The sequence below is a fragment of the Bufo bufo genome, chromosome 1, assembly GCF_905171765.1.
Source record: "Bufo bufo chromosome 1, aBufBuf1.1, whole genome shotgun sequence".
Taxonomy (NCBI): domain Eukaryota; kingdom Metazoa; phylum Chordata; class Amphibia; order Anura; family Bufonidae; genus Bufo; species Bufo bufo.
In genome coordinates this window covers 833,542,672-833,565,945 of record NC_053389.1, presented here as the reverse complement: position 1 = coordinate 833,565,945, position 23,274 = coordinate 833,542,672, and the positions used below count along the sequence as shown (strand labels likewise).

The 23,274-nt window shown below is 46.6% G+C and overlaps 1 protein-coding gene across 1 annotated transcript; it reads right to left on the bottom strand.

The window, feature by feature from the left end:
- Positions 1 to 1,259: 1,259 nt before the first annotated feature.
- Positions 1,260 to 2,171, bottom strand: LOC120990389 (olfactory receptor 1468-like). The gene has a single exon (XM_040419175.1). It carries the CDS (start codon positions 2,169 to 2,171, stop codon positions 1,260 to 1,262), a length of 912 nt encoding a protein of 303 aa, XP_040275109.1.
- Positions 2,172 to 23,274: the final 21,103 nt, after the last annotated feature.

Here is a 23,274-nt window from a genome sequence, read left to right as displayed (position 1 = left end):
AATCATGTTTTTCTTGAAGGATGCAGACTTCTTCCTGTACCACTGCTTGAAGAAAGTGTCTTCCAGAAACTGGCAGTAGGACTGGGAGTTGAGCTTGACTCCATCCTCAACCCGAAAAGGCCCCACAAGCTCATCTTTGATGATACCAGCCCAAACCAGTACTCCACCTCCACCTTGCTGGCGTCTGAGTCGGACTGGAGCTCTCTGCCCTTTACCAATCCAGCCATGGGCCCATCCATCTGGCCCATCAAGACTCACTCTCATTTCATCAGTCCATAAAACCTTAGAAAAATCAGTCTTGAGATATTTCTTGGCCCAGTCTTGACGTTTCAGCTTGTGTGTCTTGTTCAGTGGTGGTCGTCTTTCAGCCTTTCTTACCTTGGCCATGTCTCTGAGTATTGCACACCTTGTGCTTTTGGGCACTCCAGTGATGTTGCAGCTCTGAAATATGGCCAAACTGGTGGCAAGTGGCATCTTGGCAGCTGCACGCTTGAATTTTCTCAGTTCATGGGCAGTTATTTTGCGCCTTGGTTTTTCCACACGCTTCTTGCGACCCTGTTGACTATTTTGAATGAAACGCTTGATTGTTCGATGATCCCGCTTCAGAAGCTTTGCAATTTTAAGAGTGCTGCATCCCTCTGCAAGATATCTCACTATTTTTGACTTTTCTGAGCCTGTCAAGTCCTTCTTTTGACCCATTTTGCCAAAGGAAAGGAAGTTGCCTAATAATTATGCACACCTAATATAGGGTGTTGATGTCATTAGACCACACCCCTTCTCATTACAGAGATGCACATCACCTAATATGTTTAATTGGTAGTAGGCTTTCAAGCCTATACAGCTTGGAGTAAGACAACATGCATAAAGAGGATGATGTGGTCAAAATACTCATTTGCCTAATAATTCTGCACGCAGTGTAAGTGTCAGAGGGAAGGTACGTATGCTTTATCTAACAAGTCCCACAGGGTACAGTGGTGGTGGTGGGGGTTAAAATATATATGGGGCTGATTCATTCCTTTAACATCCGATTTTTATTTGTTAAATTAAATATTTAAAAATTGTAAACATACAGTATGAGTTATGTAACAGAAGCCATCCCTATAGGTTGAAACTCTGAAACTATTAATAAAGGAAGTGCCCATCTATTGAGTCATGATGGTAAATTCGCTACTATCAAAGGGGCAAGAAGATGGGAGAATGTCTGAACTAAGCTCATTATACTGCAAAGAAAGTCAAGTCTCAATTTGATTGTCTTTTTTTCAGAAAATTTTCCTTATGGCACTTTTGATCTCTTGGTTTCTGAAGCTGTATATCATAGGGTTACACAATGGAGTCACCACAATGTACAGTAGAGATAGGAACTTATTAAGAGACGTTCCTTCTGATGGAACCACATAGACAGCTATAAGAGTCCCATAGTAGGTACAGACAATAAGAAGGTGAGAACTACACGTGGAAAATGTCTTTGTCCTCCCAGATATAGAGGCCATCTTTAGGATTGTGATAATAATAAAGACATAAGTCACAACAATAAAAATGAAAGGTGAAATAATGACTGGGATGGAGAAGATAAAATCTTCCAGAACAACAGTGGTGATATCTGACGAAGAAAGTTCTAGTAGAGGCCCAAAGTCACAGAAGAAAAAGTCAATAGTGTTAAAGCCACAAAACTGCAAGTCCCATATAAAGAACATCTCAAATATCATAACTAGGAATGCCAGAAACCAAGAACAGGTGGCCAGCTTTAACTGAAACTTAAAGTCCATAATGACAAAGTAATGTAGTGGGAAACAGATGGCTAGATATCGATCATAGGACATGACTGAGAGGAGGAAACACTCAACAATCCCGGCAACACTGTGGAAGTAGAACTGAGCTATGCACTCAAAAAACGGGATGGACACCACATCCCAAAAAATAATTTGTAACATCTTCGGAATTACATTGGTGGTGAGAAAGATGTCAGCCAAGGCTAGATTTTGTAGAAAGAAGTACATAGGGAGCTGTAACTGGGTACTTATCTTCACCAGTATGATAAACAGAACATTGACTTTTATGATAAGGATGTAAATGAAGAGAACCAAGGAAAAGAAATAATATTTTATATTGTACAATGAAGGAAAACCCACCAGCAAAAATTTCTTCACGTCTGTTTGGTTCTCATTGCACATTTTTGAATGTTTGTCTATAAGATCTATCTACGTATATACAGGTGTAGAAGGTCTATAGAAGATCCAGAGATTACCTAAAGGTGGAGAAAGGAGCATATTTCTCAAGATCTTGAGCATCAAGAGCCTGCACATCATAAACCATGACAATCCTCAAGATGATGCAAATTTATTAAGGAATACAATACAACCGAGGAAAATCTCCAGGTTCTTCTACTGAAACGTGATGGAAAAGTCTTGAAGGATAGCTATGTAGAATGCAAGCTGGAAGCCATGCCCCCCTTCCCCAAAACAAGAAAATGCTCTAAATGATGATATTCTTATCCCTCAACCTCATATGCACCAATCGGTCATAACATTAAACCACCTGGTTATTATTGTGCAAGTCCCTTTCTGACCTGTTGAGGAATTGACTCTGCAAGACATCTGGAGGTATCCTGTGGTATCTTGCTCATCACTGATCGAAATTTGTTCCTTGTCAAAGTCCCTCAGATCCTTAGACTTTCCCTTCTCTTTTTTGCTGCTTCTAACATATCATACTTACGGTGTCATCATGACGATAATTTTAATCATGTCACCTGGTATAGCTGTGATGTGGTCTAAGACTGGCTCCTTTCCTACAAGGCCCTTTTCCATCTGAAACTTTCTCCATATGATCATCCTAGACATTCTTATTTATGTTTGCATACACAATGCCCATGTCACGTGCTTGGGGCCCAAGGCAGACCTCACGGACGTCTTGCAAACAAGACACAGGCAAGATTCTGACCAGGGACCAAGAGAGTACTTTATTACATATGTAATTAGAAACATGACAGTAACATATCCAGGTTAGGCAATAGTGGTAACACAACCAGAGAACCAAGTGCACCAGCAGACCAGAGGCAAAACCCAGGGGGCGGAGAGCCAGTGAGCCCGGTTCTTCACAGAGCCCCTGGTGGTGGGGATGAACTGGGCCGAGGGCTCACTGGTTGCACCTCTAGGAAGGTCCCGGTACACTTGCAGGAAACCACAAACAGGACTGGAACACAAGCAAACACAGGACATGTTTTCAGACAACAAGACGAACAGGAACCAGCACAGAAGCAGATGCCTGGGCCCCATGCGGAATGGAAGCATGGTGGTCTCAGGCAGAGCTGCACTCAGAGCAGTGATCTTCCCTCCGGAGAACCCAGGAGCCCTCTCATGAAGGCAGGACATACATAGGAACAGAAGCAGTAAGGCACTGCAGGACAGACAAGGAACAGACTGGATCAGAAGCAGTAGGCACTGCCAGGCTGGACAAAGGACAGGATCAGAAGCAGTTTAGCACTGCCAGGCTATCAGACACAGTTAGAGCACTGCTTGGCTAGACATGGAACAGAGTGGATCCAGACAGATAACAGGTACAGGAGAACAGGCAAGGCATGGACAAGGATAACAACATCATCACAGGACAGGTGCAGAAGAACAAAGGAACAATAACACTTTACCAGGTGACACCACACAAAAGGGCAGATGGCAAAACCCGCTGGGTCAGCAGCAAGGGGCTGCACCCAGCAAGGACAAAGGACAGACTGACCTCAAGCCCCACAGCTCACAGATAGATATATCTGCATAACGAGGGCACCTGATAAGCCACACCCAGGAAAAGACCAGCGGATGTTAACCCCATCAGAACCAAACAGAGAGGAGCCTGCATGAACAGAGAAATGAATGCACAGGCTGCAGTACTGGATGTTGCCCCTGGCAACCAGCAAACACTGAGACACCTGCAGCCAGTACGCCAGAGCACAAACAACTCGTGACACAAACAGAAATGCATCCATACTCAGACCCAGTACATACACGGCCGCAGCCAGCACGCATCACAGAATCAGCATGCATGGGAACACCCACAGCCAGTACACAAAGCGCATGCAGAGATATGAACATGGGGAGTAAACACATAGACAGGCATAGTTCACACACAACACCGCAGCCAGCACAAAGTCAGTCCCAAGCAACCAGCATACACAGGAGTCAGCCTGCAGCCAGTACGCAAGAGGGCATGCAGCCAGCCTACACGGCCACAACTGTCACAGTTAATCGTACCGTGACAGTCCGGGAATTTGTCCCATCAACCCCCAGTATTGCCCTGTCCTAGAGGATATATTCCTGCCTATAGTGTAGTGCATTGGTCAACGGTCCATCATGATCTCTGTTGCTACCATGCTTTTGCTGTATAGAAACCTACATTTCTGCTTCATAAAAATGGGGAAAAAGTACATGAAATACTGGAATACTGTAACACAAATATTGTGGTCAGTGATCTTAAGAGGTCAAAGAAAATGACTATAGACCCAACTGTGTGGTATCCTGACAGACGGAATATACAGGCCATTAGAAAGGTTATATGATACCATGAAGCAGAACAGGAGAACAGCAGAGTCCATAACATATTGTAAGATTTCTTCAGTTTAACAGGAATTGTTCAGTTTTCTTATCTTCAAATAAAAATCTAGCATAACGAAATGATCTATAATGTAAGACTAGTCCAGGAGTTGAATACTTTCCATAAGCACTGTCAGTGCATATTACAGTGTATAACAGAGAAGGCCTTCTCCCGTGTTTCCCCTACCGTGGGATTTTGTGTTCACTTCTCTTGTGTGATGGCCCCGGTGTCCGGTTACTCATCAAGGTTGTGAATGAAGACATCAGAGTTGGCGGCACAGTCTTTATAGGATTTGTGTGTACAGTGAAGAGAACCTGTTCTTCATTATGGGATTTACATCTCTCTGGACAAATGCCAGAGAGAATAACAAAGACGAGAGAAATATAAAAATTCCCTTTGCAGATATTTCTAGATATAAAACACCAGGGAGTGGCCAGTGGGGAACTATAGTGAGAATGGGAAGAAAATGTCAAGATCAAAGAACAACGAACAACTAATAAACCGTGAGCAAACTTTACATAGAATGAAAAGCTTCTCCTGGACTAGAAAAACATGGCTGTTATGTTCCAAAAACATACCTGTAAAGGGGTTCTCTGATGAGCACAATGCACCCCCCCCCCCCCTTTGCAAACCATATCCTTTTACTACATCCACCAATAAAGTAACTAGTGACCACCATATAGTTATGTCATACTACTTGGTCATACATGCAGATTCTGTAGTATTGCTCAGGTTGTATCCTAAGTGGGGTCAGGTCTTAAATAGGAGGAGCTGGAATATGTAGTGGTCAGTCTGTGTATGGCAAAGTGTCTCTGAGCCTTGGTGCACCTTCCTTTAGTTAGTGCACAGTAATCTGAGTTTGGAGTTGGGTCTGATGAGAGAGCTGGAGATCCTGAGATGTAATGGGACAGTACAGGACTTCCACCTATGGACTTGCTCTGGTCTGTTGCTGACTAAATATAACCAATAAGGTTGGGAAATGTCACTGGTAGCCAGGGCCGCACTGCCAATTAGGCTAGGTGAGGCGATCGCCTGAGGTGGTGCAGTCCTGGAGATGAGTGGGGGCAATGGCAAGGCTGAGGGAAATGAGCGCTTTCATTGTGGAAGTGCTCATCTCTCTATATTCAACTGTATCGCCGGCTTTAAGATGGCGATACAGTTGGATGGTGCAGTGGGGCACCAAAGCGATGTCTCCCTTCCCCACTGTTCCCTCTGACAGGCTTAGTACCTATAGTCTTTTAGAGGCCGGCACAGGTGGCCGCATGGAGGTAAGTATATGTGTTTGATTTTTTTTTTTTTGACACCATGCTGTTGGCCAACATGGGGAAGGAGGGAGGGGAGCACTATGGGGGCATCTACTGGGGGCATTATTACTGGCATACATTTTGGGAGGCACTGTGGTGAAGGGGGGAGAAACTCATCATAGGGGCTTTCTAATGGGGGCACTATATAGGGGTATTATATATACTGATACACATTATAGGGGGCACTATACGGAAGGGGGAGAGGAGCACTATGGGGTTTCTAATGGTGGCAATAATTATTGAAAGGAACACAGTGTGTGTGTAACTAGTATATTCAGAAGGACTCTTTCTGCAGTATATTATTGAGGAGGCACAGTATTGGGGGTGGCAGGATTGGGGTGTTCAGAAGATGGGAGGATGATAAAAAAGTAGGAAAGTAATATTTCTGTCTGTCAAACTCTGCAGAGATGAGATGCGGCTGAAAGAAATCATCATGGTGGTCTGTTCTGAAGGTCTAAAAGGAGAAGATGAGGAAAGAGAACATCTACATTAAAGGAGAAATCACTGGATGTAAGAGGTAGGGGGCGCTGTATTACTGTATGTTTTGTAGTTCTGTACCTAATGTTAGGAGGGAAGATGTTAGGTTGAGATTTTGGCATGGGGATTGGAGGGGGGGGCGCCGTTTCAATTTTCACCTCAGGCAGGTACAGGTACCTGGCTACTGTAGGTACACCCCTGCTTGTAGCATAAAATGGCATGTTGTAACTCTTGGAGGGTCATATACTTTGGGCAACTTATTATAGGTGAGCTGCACCGGGGCAGGGAGAAATGGACTGCTGATATACTGAGTCTATGTCAAATATTAGTTTCAACTTTTAATTTGCATTACTGAAATAAATGAACTTTGCGCGATATTCAAATTTTTCAAGTTTCACCTGTATATATATGTGTGTGTGTGTGTGTGTGTGTGTGTGTGTGTGTGTGTGTGTGTGTGTGTGTGTGTGTATGTATGTTCTGCGATCACTCAAAAACGCTACCATCGATTTCAACGAAACTTGGTATACACATCGCTTGCTACCTGGAAATAAATCTTGTGGGGGTCATACGCCCCTACACAGCAGTGGCATGGAGTCTGTATGCTCCAACTGTTGCTGCACACATATTGCTCTGTAACTCAAAAACTCATCGATCCATTTCTACTAAACTTGTACACATATCACTTACTATCTGGTAAAAGAATACTATGGAGGTAACATGCCGGTAGACAATGAGTTTCTGTCTGTCCTGATGTCTATCTGTTCTTTATGCGCGACCAAACGACTGGACCGATCTTCACCAAATTTGGCACACAGGTACATCAGGTATCCGGGAAGGTTTTAGACTGGTACCGTTCCTGAGATATTACCAAAAAAAATGACCTGCCAATAAGAGCCTGCAAGTCTTTCTCTTCATATCTCAACTGCCATACACACTGTCACATGTCCCTTATGAGCCAGTAGAAGCTTGCAGGCCCTTACACTACACATACACACAGTTTTACACCAGGTTGCCATAACAACCCAGCCATTTTTCTTTACTGCTGTAAGTGAGCTTAAGGCTAGGGCTACATGACGACATGTGTTGTGCGACAATAAGTCGCACGACACATAGGGCACACATACACTGCTTCATGTGTCGCACAACATTGATGTCTCACTAATGTCGAGCAACAATTTTTATAATCATAGTCTATGGTGTTGCACTGTGACATGTGACAAGCTGCAACTGCAATGCGACAGTCGCAGAAAAATCCATAATGGATGGATTTTTTGCGACGGTCCTGTCGTAGTAGCAGCATGTCACATGTCACAATGCGACACCATCGCCTATCATTATAATTTTTTTTTAGACAAAATGGCACACTGCACATGTCGTCATGTAGCCCTAGCATTAAAGGGGCAGGGCGCTGTTGAGGTCACTGTTAAAGAGGCGTTTACTGTGGATGTTACTGTTAAGGGGGCAGGCCGCTGTGGAGGTCACTGTAAAAGGGACGGACACTGTGAAGGTCACTGTTAAGGGGGCAGGGGCAACTGTTGTGGAGGTCACTGTAAGGGCTGTTTCACACGAGCGGATGCCGACCCCTTAAGGCAGCGGGATACTGTGAGGTCACTGTTAAGGCAGCGGGATTCTGTGGAGGTCACTGTTAAGGCCGCGGGATTCTGTGGAAGTCACTGTCAAGGGAGTGGGGTGCTGTGAAACTCACTGTTAAACGGCAGGCTGCTATGAAGGTCAAAGTAAAGGGGATAGGCTGCTGTGGAGGTGGGGTACTGTGGGGGGGACAGTGTTAAGGGGTGGAGGACTGTGGAGTTCCTTGTTAAAGGGGCGGGGTGCTGTAGAGGTCACTGTTATGGGGGATACTGTCAATATCTTTTAATGACACACACAAACATTAAATGAAATAGATAAAATATACCTGTGTGATGCTGGGTCCTTCTGCTAGTGCAATGTCCCACTACGTGATTGTGGGCACCGCAAACTTGTTTTATTGTGTTTTATTTGCCATATATTATGCCTGTATGCTGTATTTTATCTCATGTCATATTCTCCCATGTCATGTGATTTTTACATGTAAGATCCTTTACACAGGCCTAGTTAGGGTGCACTACACTAGTTTCTCCACTAGATGGGGCAGTGTTACAGTGTATATATAGCTTAGCTCAGGCCCAAGTTAGGGAGTCTTTCCCTGAAGTTTAGTCAGAGAGCAGCCATGATGCAGCTGCCTGCTGGAAGGAGTCCTCCTGCCTCTCTGCTCTCTCCTTGTCAGCTCCACAGCCCAGGGTTAAAGCCCACAAGATTCAGCCCAGAGGTGAGAAGTACACTTCTACAGCTCACTCCTCCGGGGCGACCAGTGACAAGCTGCAACTGCAGGTATTTAAGGGAATTATCATATGTATTTCAAGGTAAAGGATAGCAAACGGCCATACTTAAAGGCTTCCCAGGCACCTTTACAATTAGGTGTAGGACACAGCTTCCGGTTTAAACCCTGAGGACATATAGGCCATCTGCCAGAAAAGCACTGGAAAATAGAAGTTCAAGGATTCAGAAAACCACCTTCAAGTCAGGTTAGGATCAGGCGAGAGTTTTTACCAGCCAAAAACTTTTATTACTTCAAAACCTAGTCTGAAGCAGTAGCTTTCTTATATATTTAGGACTAAGATCCTGTTTCTTCTGAGGACTTACATTACCCTACCCCCGTATGCATGAGACTGTATTTCATACTTGGATGTACAAACAGACTGTTTATTCCTTGAATGTAATGTTACCAGGAGCAACATTCAGTAAAAGTTATAACTTGAATTGCACCATCCTTGTCTCAGTCTCCAATTCCTCAGTTAACACTACAGTAAATGGTTGTACCACCACAAAAGGTACTGGCGTCATGACTACAAGGGACCTTGCCATAGGCACATTAATACAGACTATCAAAGGCACCTCAAACCACCATCCGGCCGATGTCCCTTACACCAGAGCGTGCCCCAGAGAATTATTGTGCCGTTCTCCTCATCACTTGTGCCAGCCTGCCCAGGGACAACATAACCGCGAGTAACCAGAACTGTATTTTCCTCAGCTCACCTAATGCTCACACCGTGACCTCACGTATAATTCCCCTGTTGGTCTGGCATACCGCATAATTAATCTTGGCGTCACGAACAGGATCCATTCCTTTGTGCCTTTAATGAACTGTATGAACAGGATTTGCAAACCCCTGCACCATTATAGACTGCCTATTGTGAATGAGCCCAAACTGTTGGATTGCTTTTATTGGGCCAAAGAACTGTTTAGGCTGCTTAGAGACTGTCTGCATGTATTGCGCTACACTTCTACTACAAAACCCCATCTTTAACCACCTCCGGACCGCTGTACGCACAGACGCGTCCTGGAGGTGGTTGTTTAATTCCTCCTGGACGCGCCGGCGCGTCCTCTCACGAGACGCGAGATTTCGTGCATTGCCGGCCCGCGCATGCGCATCGCGGGCCGGCAAAAGTTAAAGAAGTATTTCGTCACCAGCCTGCCAGCCACGATCATTGGCTGGCAGGCTGGCGATTTTCAAAAAATCAAATCAGAAGCCAGATAACAGATCATATTAGTAAATATGATCTGTTATATGGCTTCTCTGCTCCTCTGCTGGTCCTTTTCGTTGGTTGGATCCAGCAGAGAAGCAGACATCACTGTGAGTACACACCAAACACTGCCCTTAGCCCCTGATCACCATCCATCACCCCCATCATCCAAATTAACCCCTTGATCGCCCCCTGTCAATCACTTAGTGAAAGACAAAAAGTGATCAGTGTAAACTGACACTTTTTTTTTTCACTAGTATTGGCTGTTAGGTTTTAGGGATAGTTTAGGCCCCTTGGTTAGGTAGTTAGCGTCAGTTAGCGCCCACCCCACCGCACTCACTTTTATTCGCTGTTTAGCGTATCGCTAATCAGCATTTGTACTTTTATAGTATCTGTAAGTGATCAAAACTGATCACGGTCAGATCTATAATAGTATTAGTGTCACTTTAGTTCGCCCTCCACCCAAAACGCAGTGTTTGCCCGATCAGGCCTGATCGGTCGCCCACACGTGCGTTCACCCACGCCCGCCCCACCGCAGTGACAAAAAATTATTTTTTTTTTGATCACTGCACATTCACTTTACACGCTCTGCGGCGATAAAAAAATCAGTTTTGATATTTTTTATCAACCGCAGCGGCCTCCGGTACTTCGCTAGCCTCCCCTTTGTAAGACAGGCTTGCTTTTTTTCTTGGGTAGTCTCAGGGAATACCCCTAAATTTAGTAGTCCAAATGTCAAACAGGGGGTATTCTTCTGAAGAGGCCTACAGGATTCTGACCCAGTCGGATGAGGAGTGGGAACCCTCATCTGACGAATCTAGCGGGTCAGAATATGAACCTGTAGAAAGCAGTGGCTCTCTGACCCAAAGTTCGGACGAGGAGGTTGAGGTCCCTGGCAGCACCAGGCGTACCCGGCCCCGTGTCGCTAGACCACAGGTTATGCAGGATCCGCTTCAAGAGCAGCAGAGTGGGGCTGTCGCTGCCGGATCACGTGGTGAGGCATACACCAGCAGCGCAGCCCTTCCTGGACCTAGTACCAGCACTGCCGTACAACATGGTGAAGTAGCGAGCACCAGAAGGGCAGTTGAAGCTGGTACGGTGGCACGTGCACTAGTTACCCAGTCGCAGCCACCGCACAGACAGGCCCGTAGAGCCCCTAGAATCCCTGAGGTGCTGGCAAACCCTGATTGGCAGTCACCAACTTCAGCCGCACCAGTAGTTCCCCCTTTCACCGCCCAGTCTGGAGTTCGGGTTGAGACGGCTCAGATCAGTACGGCCCTGGGATTTTTTGAGCTGTTCTTGACTGCGGAGCTCTTGGACTTAGTCGTGGCAGAGACCAACCAATATGCCACACAATTTATAACCGCAAACCCGGGAAGCTTTTATGCCCAGCCTTTCCGGTGGAAACCAGTCCAAGTTTCCGAACTTAAAATTTTTCTGGGCCTTCTCCTCAACATGGGCCTGACAAAAAAGCATGAATTGCGGTCATATTGGTCAACGCACCCAATTCATCACATGCCCATGTTCTCTGCTGCTATGTCCAGGACACGATTTGAGGCCATCCTGCGTTTCCTGCACTTTAGCGACAACACCACCTCCCGTCCCAGAGGCCACCCAGCTTTTGACCGGCTCCACAAAATTCGGCCCCTCATAGACCATTTTAACCAGAAATTTGCAGATTTGTATACCCCTGAGCAAAACATCTGCGTAGACGAGTCCCTAATACATTTTACCGGGCGCCTTGGCTTCAAACAATACATCCCAAGCAAGCGTGCCCGGTATGGGGTCAAATTGTATAAGCTCTGTGAAAGGGCCACAGGCTATACCCACAAATTTCGGATCTATGAGGGAAAAGATCAGACCCTGGAGCCGGTCGGTTGCCCTGACTACCTGGGGAGCAGTGGGAAGACAGTCTGGGACTTGGTGTCACCCTTATTCGGCAAGGGGTACCATCTTTATGTGGACAATTTTTACACAAGTGTGGCCCTCTTTAGGCATTTGTTTCTAGAACGGATTTGCGCCTGTGGCACCGCGCGAACTAGTCGCGTGGGCTTCCCCCAACGGCTTGTAACCACCCGTCTTGCAAGGGGGGAGAGGGCTGCCTTGTGTAACGAAGAACTGCTCGCGGTGAAATGGAGAGACAAGCGTGACGTTTACATGCTCTCCTCCATTCACGCAGACACGACAATACAAATTCAAAGGGCAACCCGTGTCATTGAAAAGCCCCTCTCAGTCCACGACTATAATGCGCTCATGGGAGGGGTGGACTTCAATGACCAGATGTTGGCTCCCTATTTAGTTTCCCGCAGAACCAGACGCTGGTATAAGAAGGTGTCTATTTAATTCAATTGGCGCTCTCCAATAGTTTTGTTCTCTACAGTAAGGCTGGGAGAACACGATCCTTCCTCAAATTCCAGGAAGAGATCATCGAGAACCTCCTTTACCCAGGAGGTTCCGTGGCCCCATCCACCAGTGTAGTTAGCCGTCTACACGAGCGACATTTCCCCAGTGTCGTTGCTAATACCTCAACCCAACCGCCACCCCGAAAAAATGTCGTGTCTGTAGCAGGAGTGGAATAAGGCGTGACACCCGCTATTTCTGTCCTGACTGTCCGGACCACCCTGCCCTATGCTTAGGAGAGTGTTTCCGGAAGTACCACACACAGGTACACCTAGCATAGGGATCACATCTCACCAGGACAGGCACACAGGGCTATTAGGGCCCTTTCTCTCACAGCTGCTGCAAACCTCTCCTTTTACCTGGGATAAAGTGCATAACGTACTTCGCCACATCTTTGGGCGATTTGCGCTTTGCACATTGTCCCATGGGGAAGGAGAGGTTTGTTCTATAAAGGTAAAAAAAAAAAACAAAAAAAAAAATTACCGGTAAGTAAAAAAGTTTAAAAAGTTTAAAAAAGTTAATATGTTCTGTTCTAAAGTTAATAAAGTTATTGCTTTGCGGCCTGGTTTTTTCTTTTTTGTTTTGTTTTTTTTACCTTCCAGGTGGACCAACCGATCGACCAGCTGCAGCACTGATGTGCATTCGGACAGAAGCATTGCGCTGCTGTCAGATTACACGCAAGTCGGTGTATGCGGCGCTGCAAGACGAGATTTCTCCTCTGCAGTAAAAGATATGTTTGCCGAGGCATATGAGCTGAGGAGGTGGCGGTGTTCATATACTTTGGCAAACACTTTGTATATATAAAAAAAAAATCCCGGCAATAATTTATTCATCCACATCGATTGATGTGAATGGAGAAATCTGGTTTGCCAGGGCATACGAGCTGAAGTGGGTATGGATGTTGGGCGGAGCTCCTATGTCCTGGCAGACGCGTTTCCCCTCCTTTTTCTTTTTTTGGCAGAGATTTTTTCATCCACATTGATCGATGCGAATGAAGAAATCTGTGCCGTTCATTTTTTTTCTTTCAGCCCAAAGGCTGAACGGAAAAAAAAAAAATCTCATTACCCGTATGCTCAATATAAGGAGAATAGCAGAAACTCCTAATGCTGGCCATACATGTAATGATTGCGGAGACCCTCAAATGCCAGGGCAGTACAAACACCCCACAAATAACACCATTTTGGAAAGAAGACACCCCAAGGTATTCGCTGAGGGGCATATTGAGTCCATGAAAGATTTAAATTTTTGTCCCAAGTTAGCGGAAAGAGAGACTTTGTGAAAACAAAATCAAAAAAATCAATTTCCGCTAACTTGTGCCAAAATTTTTTTTTTTTCAATGAACTCGCCATGCCCCTCATTGAATACCTTGGGGTGTCTTCTTTCCAAAATGGGGTCACATGTGGGGTATTTATACTGCCCTGGCATTTTAGGGGCCCCAAAGCGTGAGAAGAAGTCTGGTATCCAAATGTGTAAAAATGCCCTCCTAAAAGGAATTTGGGCCCCTTTGCCCACCTAGGCTGCAAAAAAGTGTCACACATCTGGTATCTCCGTACTCAGGAGAAGTTGAGGAATGTGTTTTGGGGTGTCTTTTTTACATATACCCATGCTGGGTGAGATAAATATCTTGGTCAAATGCCAACTTTGTATAAAAAAATGGGAAAAGTTGTCTTTGCCAAGATATTTCTCTCACCCAGCATGGGTATATGAAAAATGACACCACAAAACACATTCCCCACCTTCTCCTGAGTACGGAGATACCAGATGTGTGACACTTTTTTGCAGCCTAGGTGGGCAAAGGGGCCCACATTCCAAAGAGCACCTTTCGGATTTCACAGGTCATTTACCTACTTACCACACATTAGGGCCCCTGTAAAATGCCAGGGCAGTATAACTACCCACAAGTGACCCATTTTGGAAAGAAGACACCCCAAGGTATTCCGTGAGGGGCATGGCAAGTTCCTAGAATTTTTAATTTTTAGTCACAAGTTAGTGGAAAATGATGATTTTCTTTTTTTTTTTTTTTCATACAAAGTCTCATATTCCACTAACTTGTGACAAAAAATAAAAACTTCCATGAACTCACTATGCCCATCAGCGAATACCTTGGGGTCTCTTCTTTCCAAAATGGGGTCACTTGTGGGGTAGTTATACTGCCCTGGCATTCTAGGGGCCCAAATGTGTGGTAAGGAGTTTGAAATCAAATTCTGTAAAAAAATGACCTGTGAAATCCGAAAGGTGCTCTTTGTAATATGGGCCCCTTTGCCCACGTAGGCTGCAAAAAAGTGTCACACATCTGGTATCTCCGTACTCAGGAGAAGGTGGGGAATGTGTTTTGGGGTGTTATTTTATATATACCCATGCTGGGTGAGAGAAATATCTTGGCAAAAGACAACTTTTCCCATTTTTTTATACAAAGTTGGCATTTGACCAAGATATTTATCTCACCCAGCATGGGTATATGTAAAAAGACACCCCAAAACACATTCCTCAACTTCTCCTGAGTACGGAGATACCAGATGTGTGACACTTTTTTGCAGCCTAGGTGGGCAAAGGGGCCCACATTACAAAGAGCACCTTTCGGATTTCACAGGTCATTTTTTACTGAATTTGATTTCAAACTCCTTACCACACATTTGGGCCCCTAGAATGCCAGGGCAGTATAACTACCCCACAAGTGACCCCATTTTGGAAAGAAGAGACCCCAAGGTATTCGCTGATGGGCATAGTGAGTTCATGGAAGTTTTTATTTTTTGTCACAAGTTAGTGGAATATGAGACTTTGTATGAAAAAAAATAAAAAAATAAAAATATCATTTTCCACTAACTTGTGACAAAAAATAAAAAATTCTTGGAACTCGCCATGCCCCTCACGGAATACCTTGGGGTTTCTTCTTTCCAAAATGGGGTCACTTGTGGGGTAGTTCTACTGCCCTGGCATTCTAGGGGCCCAAATGTGTGGTAAGGAGTTTGAAATCAAATTCAGTAAAAAATGACCTGTGAAATCCGAAAGGTGCTCTTTGGAATATGGGCCCCTTTGCCCACCTAGGCTGCAAAAAAGTGTCACACATCTGGTATCTCTGTATTCAGGAGAAGTTGAGGAATGTGTTTTGGGGTGTCTTTTTACATATACCCATGCTGGGTGAGATAAATATCTTGGTCAAATGCCAACTTTGTATAAAAAAAATGGGAAAAGTTGTCTTTTGCCAAGATATTTCTCTCACCCAGCATGGGTATATATAAAATGACACCCCAAAACACATTCCCCACCTTCTCCTGAGTACGGAGATACCAGATGTGTGACACTTTTTTGCAGCCTAGGTGGGCAAAGGGGCCCATATTCCAAAGAGCACCTTTCGGATTTCACAGGTCATTTTTTACAGAATTTGATTTCAAACTCCTTACCACACATTTGGGCCCCTAGAATGCCAGGGCAGTATAACTACCCCACAAGTGACCCCATTTTGGAAAGAAGAGACCCCAAGGTATTCGCTGATGGGCATAGTGAGTTCATAGAACTTTTTATTTTTTGTCACAAGTTAGTGGAATATGAGACTTTGTAAGAAAAAAAAAAAAAATCATCATTTTCCGCTAACTTGTGACAAAAAATAAAAAGTTCTATGAACTCACTATGCCCATCAGCGAATACCTTAGGGTGTGTACTTTCCGAAATGGGGTCATTTGTGGGGTGTTTGTACTGTCTGGGCATTGTAGAACCTCAGGAAACATGACAGGTGCTCAGAAAGTCAGAGCTGCTTCAAAAAGCGGAAATTCACATTTTTGTACCATAGTTTGTAAACGCTATAACTTTTACCCAAACCATTTTTTTTACCCAAACATTTTTTTTTATCAAAGACATGTAGAACAATAAATTTAGAGCAAAATTTATATATGGATCTCGTTTTTTTTGCAAAATTTTACAACTGAAAGTGAAAAATGTCATTTTTTTGCAAAAAAAATCGTTAAATTTCGATTAATAACAAAAAAAGTAAAAATGTCAGCAGCAAAGAAATACCACCAAATGAAAGCTCTATTAGTGAGAAGAAAAGGAGGTAATATTCATTTGGGTGGTAAGTTGCATGACCGAGCAATAAACGGTGAAAGTAGTGTAGGTCAGAAGTGTAAAAAGTGGCCTGGTCTTTCAGGGTGTTTAAGCACTGGGGGCTGAGGTGGTTAAAACCGCAAAATTGTGGATTTTTCAAAAGTCAATAGCGCTACTTGCTTTCTTCGAATGGACTGTTTTACACTTAAAATGGCCGCCTGAAGGACTTGTATTTGTTTTCTACGCCATCACTGAGCAGCTTGGGGGGAAAAACTAAATCACAACTGCTCTAAAAACGGGAAAATATTGGCGCGACTGTGTTGAAAGGCGGGAATAGTATCTCTGCCGCGCCATAAACAATATATGCGCCGCCTACTATATACTGGAGTACCTAGGGGGCATGCTAGAGACACGGCGGAGTATTCCTTTGGATGTACTGGAAGCGACTGCTTTGCCAGACATGTCAGTGAGCGGGGCAACGAGAGAGACTCCAGCTTCTAGAGAGTCACTGCCCGGAACAGGACAAGAGATGGGTGAGCCACCTGCCTACTCTCTGGGATCAGAGACACCGCGCTACCCCTGCCGGCAGCAATGTGGCAGCTTTCCCAGGCCGATTCCGTTGTGGCCTGCTCTAATGGAAGAGATACGCACCGCTGCTGTGCGCAAGATGACTCAGACAAAAATTTACTTTGAAGAAGTCGTCAAAGCCATCCATGAGAACCCTTGAGACTGTCAGCCCCGCCTGGAACGGAGGTCGGGCACTGCCATTACCTTTGACAAGGATCAGGGTTTTGGCTTCACAAAAGACCTCACTACAGGCCGGGACATATATGTGAATAGAAGGTCCGTCAAGCGGAGTTACTTACCGGGGTACATGCATAACCTCCGGGTGGGGTACAAGTGGAATTCACACCTGCAGAGGGCCTGAGGGGTCCTTATGCCACAGCGGTGACTCGCCTGCGGTCTAAGCCAGAAAATTGGGAGGACTCAGATGACATTTCTCTCCCAGAGACTGAACAAGAGGTCCCACTTTTGTCTATCCGAACCACCTACCAGGAGAAAGCTGCATTGATCGGGCCTCACATCTTTTGGCAACCCACAGTATTGAAGAAGCCAGCCTGCCCGTATCCATCACCAGAGGTTCCTTGCAAGGACAGAACCCTAGAGGACATCGCAAAAAGGGAAAAGTTCCATGCTCACCTGGAAGGTATGCAACAAGAAAAGGCGCTTTACAAAGCCGCTGAACCTGATGTTTCCCACACAGCTCAACAAGCCAAGGTGAAAGAACAGATTGCCAGATTGGAAGTTTATCTTGAAGGCCTGCGCCAGGTTGCTGCGCTCAAAGCAACTCAGCCCCAGTGTGACAGCTGTCGCCCAGTTTTTATCAAAAAGCCGCAACCTACAGAGAAAAACTGTGACTAGAGTTGAGCGAACACCTGGATGTTCGGGTTCGAGAAGTTCGGCCGAACTTCCCGGAAATGTTCGGGTTAGGGATCCGAACCCGACCCGAACTTCGTCCCGAACCCGAACCCCATTGAAGTCAATGGGGACCCGAACTTTTGGGCACTAAAAAGGCTGTAAAACAGCCCAGGAAAGAGCTAGAGGGCTGCAAAAGGCAGCAACATGTAGGTAAATCCCCTGCAAACAAATGTGTATAGGGAAATGAATTAAAATAAAAATTTAAAAAATAAAAATGAACCAATATCAATTGGACAGAGGTCCCATAGCAGAGAATCTAGTTTCACGTCAGCAGAGAATCAGTCTTCATGTCATAGCAGAGAATCAGGCTTCACGTCACCCACCACTGGAACAGGCCACTGTCACATATTTAGGCCCCGGCACCCAGACAGAGGAGAGAGGTCCCGTAACAGAGAATCTGGCCTTATGTCAGCGCAGAATCAGTCTTCATGTCATAGCAGAGAATCAGGCTTCACATCACCCACCACTGGAACAGGCCACTGTCACACATATAGGCCCCGGCACCCAGGCAGAGGAGAGAGGTCCCGTAACAGAGAATCTGGCCTTATGTCAGCGCAGAATCTGTCTTCATGTCATAGCAGAGAATCAGGCTTCACGTCACCCACCACTGGAACAGGCCACTGTCACATATTAGGCCCCGGCACCCAGACAGAGGAGAGAGGTCCCGTAACAGAGAATCTGGCCTTATGTCAGCGCAGAATCTGTCTTTATGTCATAGCAGAGAATCAGGCTTCACGTCACCCACCACTGGAACAGGCCACTGTCACACATTTAGGCCCCGGCACCCAGACAGAGGAGAGGTTCATTCAACTTTGGGTTGCCCCCGCAATATAATGGTAAAATTAAAATAAAAATAGTATTGAATGAGGAAGTGCCCTGGAGTAGAATAATATATTGTTAAAGGGAGGTAGTTAATATCTAATCTGCACAAGGGATGGATAGGTCCTGTGGGATCCATGCCTGGTTCATTTTTATGAACGTCAGCTTGTCCACATTGGCTGTAGACAGGCGGCTGCGTTTGTCTGTAATGACGCCCCCTGCCGTGCTGAATACACGTTCAGACAAAACGCTGGCCGCCGGGCAGGCCAGCACCTCCAAGGCATAAAAGGCTAGCTCTGGCCACGTGGACAATTTGGAGACCCAGAAGTTGAATGGGGCCGAACTATCAGTCAGTACGTGGAGGGGTGTGCACAGGTACTGTTCCATCATGTTAGTGAAATGTTGCCTCCTGCTAACACGTTCCGTATCAGGTGGTGGTGCAGTTAGCTGTGGCGTACTGACAAAGCTTTTCCACATCTCTGCCATGCTAACCCTGCTCTCAGAGGAGCTGGCCGTGACACAGCTGCGTTGGCGACCTCTTGCTCCTCCTCTGCCTTCGCCTTGGGCTTCCACTGGTTCACCCTGTGACATTTGGGAATGCTCTCAGTAGCGCGTCTACCAACATGCGCTTGTACTCGCGCATCTTCCTATCACGCTCCAGTGTAGGAAGTAAGGTGGGCACATTGTCTTTGTACCGGGGATCCAGCAGGGTGGCAACCCAGTAGTCCACACACGTTAAAATGTGGGCAACTCTGCTGTCATTGCGCAGGCACTGCAGCATGTAGTCGCTCATGTGTGCCAGGCTGCCCAGAGGTAAGGACAAGCTGTCCTCTGTGGGAGGCGTATCGTCATCGTCCTGCGTTTCCCCCCAGCCATGCACCAGTGATGGTCCTGAGCTGCTTTGGGTGCCACCCCGCTGTGAACATGCTTCATCCTCATCCTCCTCCACCTCCTCCTCATCCTCGTCCTCCAGTAGTGGGCCCTGTCTGGCCACATTTGTACCTGGCCTCTGGTGTTGCAAAAAACCTCCCTCTGAGTCACTTCGAAGAGACTGGCCTGAAAGTGCTAAAAATGACCCCTCTTCCTCCTCTTCCTCCTGGGCCACCTCCTCTTCCATCATCGCCCTAAGTGTTTTCTCAAGGAGACATAGAAGTGGTATTGTAACGCTGATAACGGCGTCATCGTCACTGGCCATGTTGGTGGAGTACTCGAAACAACGCAACAGGGCACACAGGTCTCGCATGGAGGCCCAGTCATTGGTGGTGAAGTGTGTCTGATCCGCAGTGCGACTGACCCGTGCGTGCTGCAGCTGAAACTCCACTATGGCCTGCTGCTGCTCGCACAGTCTGTCCAGCATATGCAAGGTGGAGTTCCACCTGGTGGGTACGTCGCATATGAGGCGGTGAGCGGGAAGGCCGAAGTTACGCTGTAGCGCAGACAGGCGAGCAGCGGCAGGGTGTGAACGCCGTAAGCGCAAACAGACGGCCCACACTTTATGCAGCAGCTCTGACATGTCGGGGTAGTTGCGAATGAACTTCTGCACCACCAAATTCAGCACATGCGCCAGGCAAGGGATGTGCGTCAAACCGGCTAGTCCTAGAGCTGCAACGAGATTTCGCCCATTATCGCACACCACCAGGCCGGGCTTGAGGCTCACCGGCAGCAACCACTCGTCGGTCTGTTGTTCTATACCCCGCCACAACTCCTGTGTGGTGTGGGGCCTGTCCCCCTAACATATGAGTTTCAGAATGGCCTGCTGACGTTTACCCCGGGCTGTGCTGAAGTTGGTGGTGAAGGTGTGTGGCTGACTGGATGAGCAGGTGGAAGAAGAGGAGGAGGAAGCTGAGTAGGAGGAGGAGGAGACAGGAGGCAAAGAATGTTGCCCTGCGATCCTTGGCGGCGGAAGGACGTGTGCCAAACAGCTCTCCGCCTGGGGCCCAGCCGCCACTACATTTACCCAGTGTGCAGTTAGGGAGATATAGCGTCCCTGGCCGTGCTTACTGGTCCACGTATCTGTGGTTAGGTGGACCTTGCCACAGATGGCGTTGCGCAGTGCACACTTGATTTTATCGGACACTTGTTTGTGCAGGGAAGGCACGGCTCTCTTGGAGAAGTAGTGGCGGCTGGGAACAACATACTGTGGGACAGCAAGTGACATGAGCTGTTTGAAGCCGTGTGTGTCCACCAGCCTAAATGACAGCATTTCATAGGCCAGTAGTTTAGAAATGCTGGCATTCAGGGCCAGGGATCGAGGGTGGCTAGGTGGGAATTTACGCTTTCTCTCAAATGTTTGTGAGATGGAGAGCTGAACGCTGCCGTGTGACATGGTTGAGATGCTTGGTGACGCAGGTGGTGGTGTTGGTGGAACATCCCATGTTTGCTGGGCGGCAGGTGCCAACGTTCCTCCAGAGGCAGAGGAAGAGGCAGAGGCGGCGGCAGCAGCAGAAGAGGCCGAGGCAGCAGCAGCAGAAGAGGTAGCAGGGGGAGCCTGAGTGACTTCTTTGTTTTTAAGGTGTTTACTCCACTGCAGTTCATGCTTTGCATGCAGGTGCCTGGTCATGCAGGTTGTGCTAAGGTTCAGAACTTTAATGCCTCGCTTCAGGCTCTGATGGCACAGCGTGCAAACCACTCGGGTCTTGTCGTCAGCACATTGTTTGAAGAAGTGCCATGCCAGGTAACTCCTTGAAGCTGCCTTTGGGGTGCTCGGTCCCAGATGGCGGCGGTCAGTAGCAGGCGGAGTCTCTTGGCGGCGGGTGTTCTGATTTTGCCCACTGCTCCCTCTTTTGCTACGCTGTTGGCTCGGTCTCACCACTGCCTCTTCCTCCGAACTGTGAAAGTCAGTGGCACGACCTTCATTCCATGTGGGGTCTAGGACCTCATCGTCCCCTGCATCGTCTTCCACCCAGTCTTGATCCCTGACCTCCTGTTCAGTCTGCACACTGCAGAAAGACGCAGCAGTTGGCACCTGTGTTTCGTCATCATCAGAGACGTGCTGAGGTGGTATTCCCATGTCCTCATCATCAGGAAAAATAAGTGGTTGTGCGTTAGTGCATTCTATCTCTTCCACCCCTGGGGAAGGGCTAGGTGGATGCCCTTGGGAAACCCTGGCAGCAGAGTCTTCAAACAGCATAAGAGACTGCTGCATAACTTGAGGCTCAGACAGTTTCCCTGATATGCATGGGGGTGATGTGACAGACCGATGGGCTTGGTTTTCATGCGCCATCTGTGCGCTTTCTGCAGAAGACTGGGTGGGAGATAATGTGAACGTGCTGGATGCACTGTCGGCCACCCAATTGACTAATGCCTGTACCTGCTCAGGCCTTACCATCCTTAGAACGGCATTGGGCCCCACCAAATATGGCTGTAAATTCTGGCGGTTACTGGGACCTGAGGTAGTTGGTACACTAGGACGTGTGGCTGTGGCAGAACGGCCACGTCCTCTCCCAGCACCAGAGGGTCCACTAACACCACCACGACCATGTCCACGTCCGCGTCCGCGTCCCTTATTAGATGTTTTCCTCATTGTTCCCGTTCACCACAATTTTGAGAATGGCAAATTTGGGAATAGTTTTTCAACCCAGAAAAACAAGTGTGCTTTTACGGTCACTAGAAATAACTTGACCAGCTAAAACAGTAGAGATTTGGTTAAATAGAGATGTGAGGCCTGTTTTTTTTTGCGCTGTGTGACAGGTATAGGTTTAATCACACAATCAGATTTCTATCAGCACTCTAGCGTGTGTCTTAGTGTCATTCAGAAAAACCTATCACTAGCTTCAATGTAAGATATTCTTTTTGGGATAGATTTCAAGTAGGCCTCAAATACCAGAAATTAGTTATTTTGAGAATGGCAAACTTGGGAATGGTTTTTCAACCCAGAAAAAAAAGTGTGCTTTTTCGGTCACTACAAATAACTTGACCAGCTAAAACAGTACAGATTTGGTTGAATAGAAATGTCAGGTCTATTTTTTTAGGCGCTGGGTGACAGGCTCAACTTGCCCCTGATGTAATATATGGCCAAAAAATAACCAGACTGTTGATGGTTAAATGCACCTGGGTGACACAGGCTCAGCCTGCACCAGATGTAGTATATGGCCAAAAAATAACCAGACTGTTGATGGTTAAATGCACTTCGGTGACACAGGCTCAGCCTGCAGCTGATGTAGGATATAGCACAAAATAACCACACTATCGATGGTTAAATACACTTGGTGATAGCTTGTGCTGGCGCACCACAAGTCACAAAATTGGCCGCCGATCACCCCAGAAAAAAAGTGATCTAAAAACGCTCTGGGCAGCCTCAAAAAAGTGAGCAAGTCAATATTAGCACTTCAATGATCCACAGCTGCAGATCGATCACAGAATGAAGTCTTTTGGAGGAGTTAATCTGCCTAATCTCGCCCTAACGTCGCAGCTGCAACCTCTCCCTATACTGATCATAGCAGAGTGACGTGCAGCGCTATCTGACCCAAGCTTATATAGAGGCTGGGTCACATGCTGCACTGGCCAATCACAGCCATGCCAATAGAAGGGAAGGCTGTGATGGCCTCTTGGGGCAAGTTGTATGACGCTTGTTGATTGGCTGCTTTGCAGCCTTTCAAAAAGCACCAAGAAAGCGC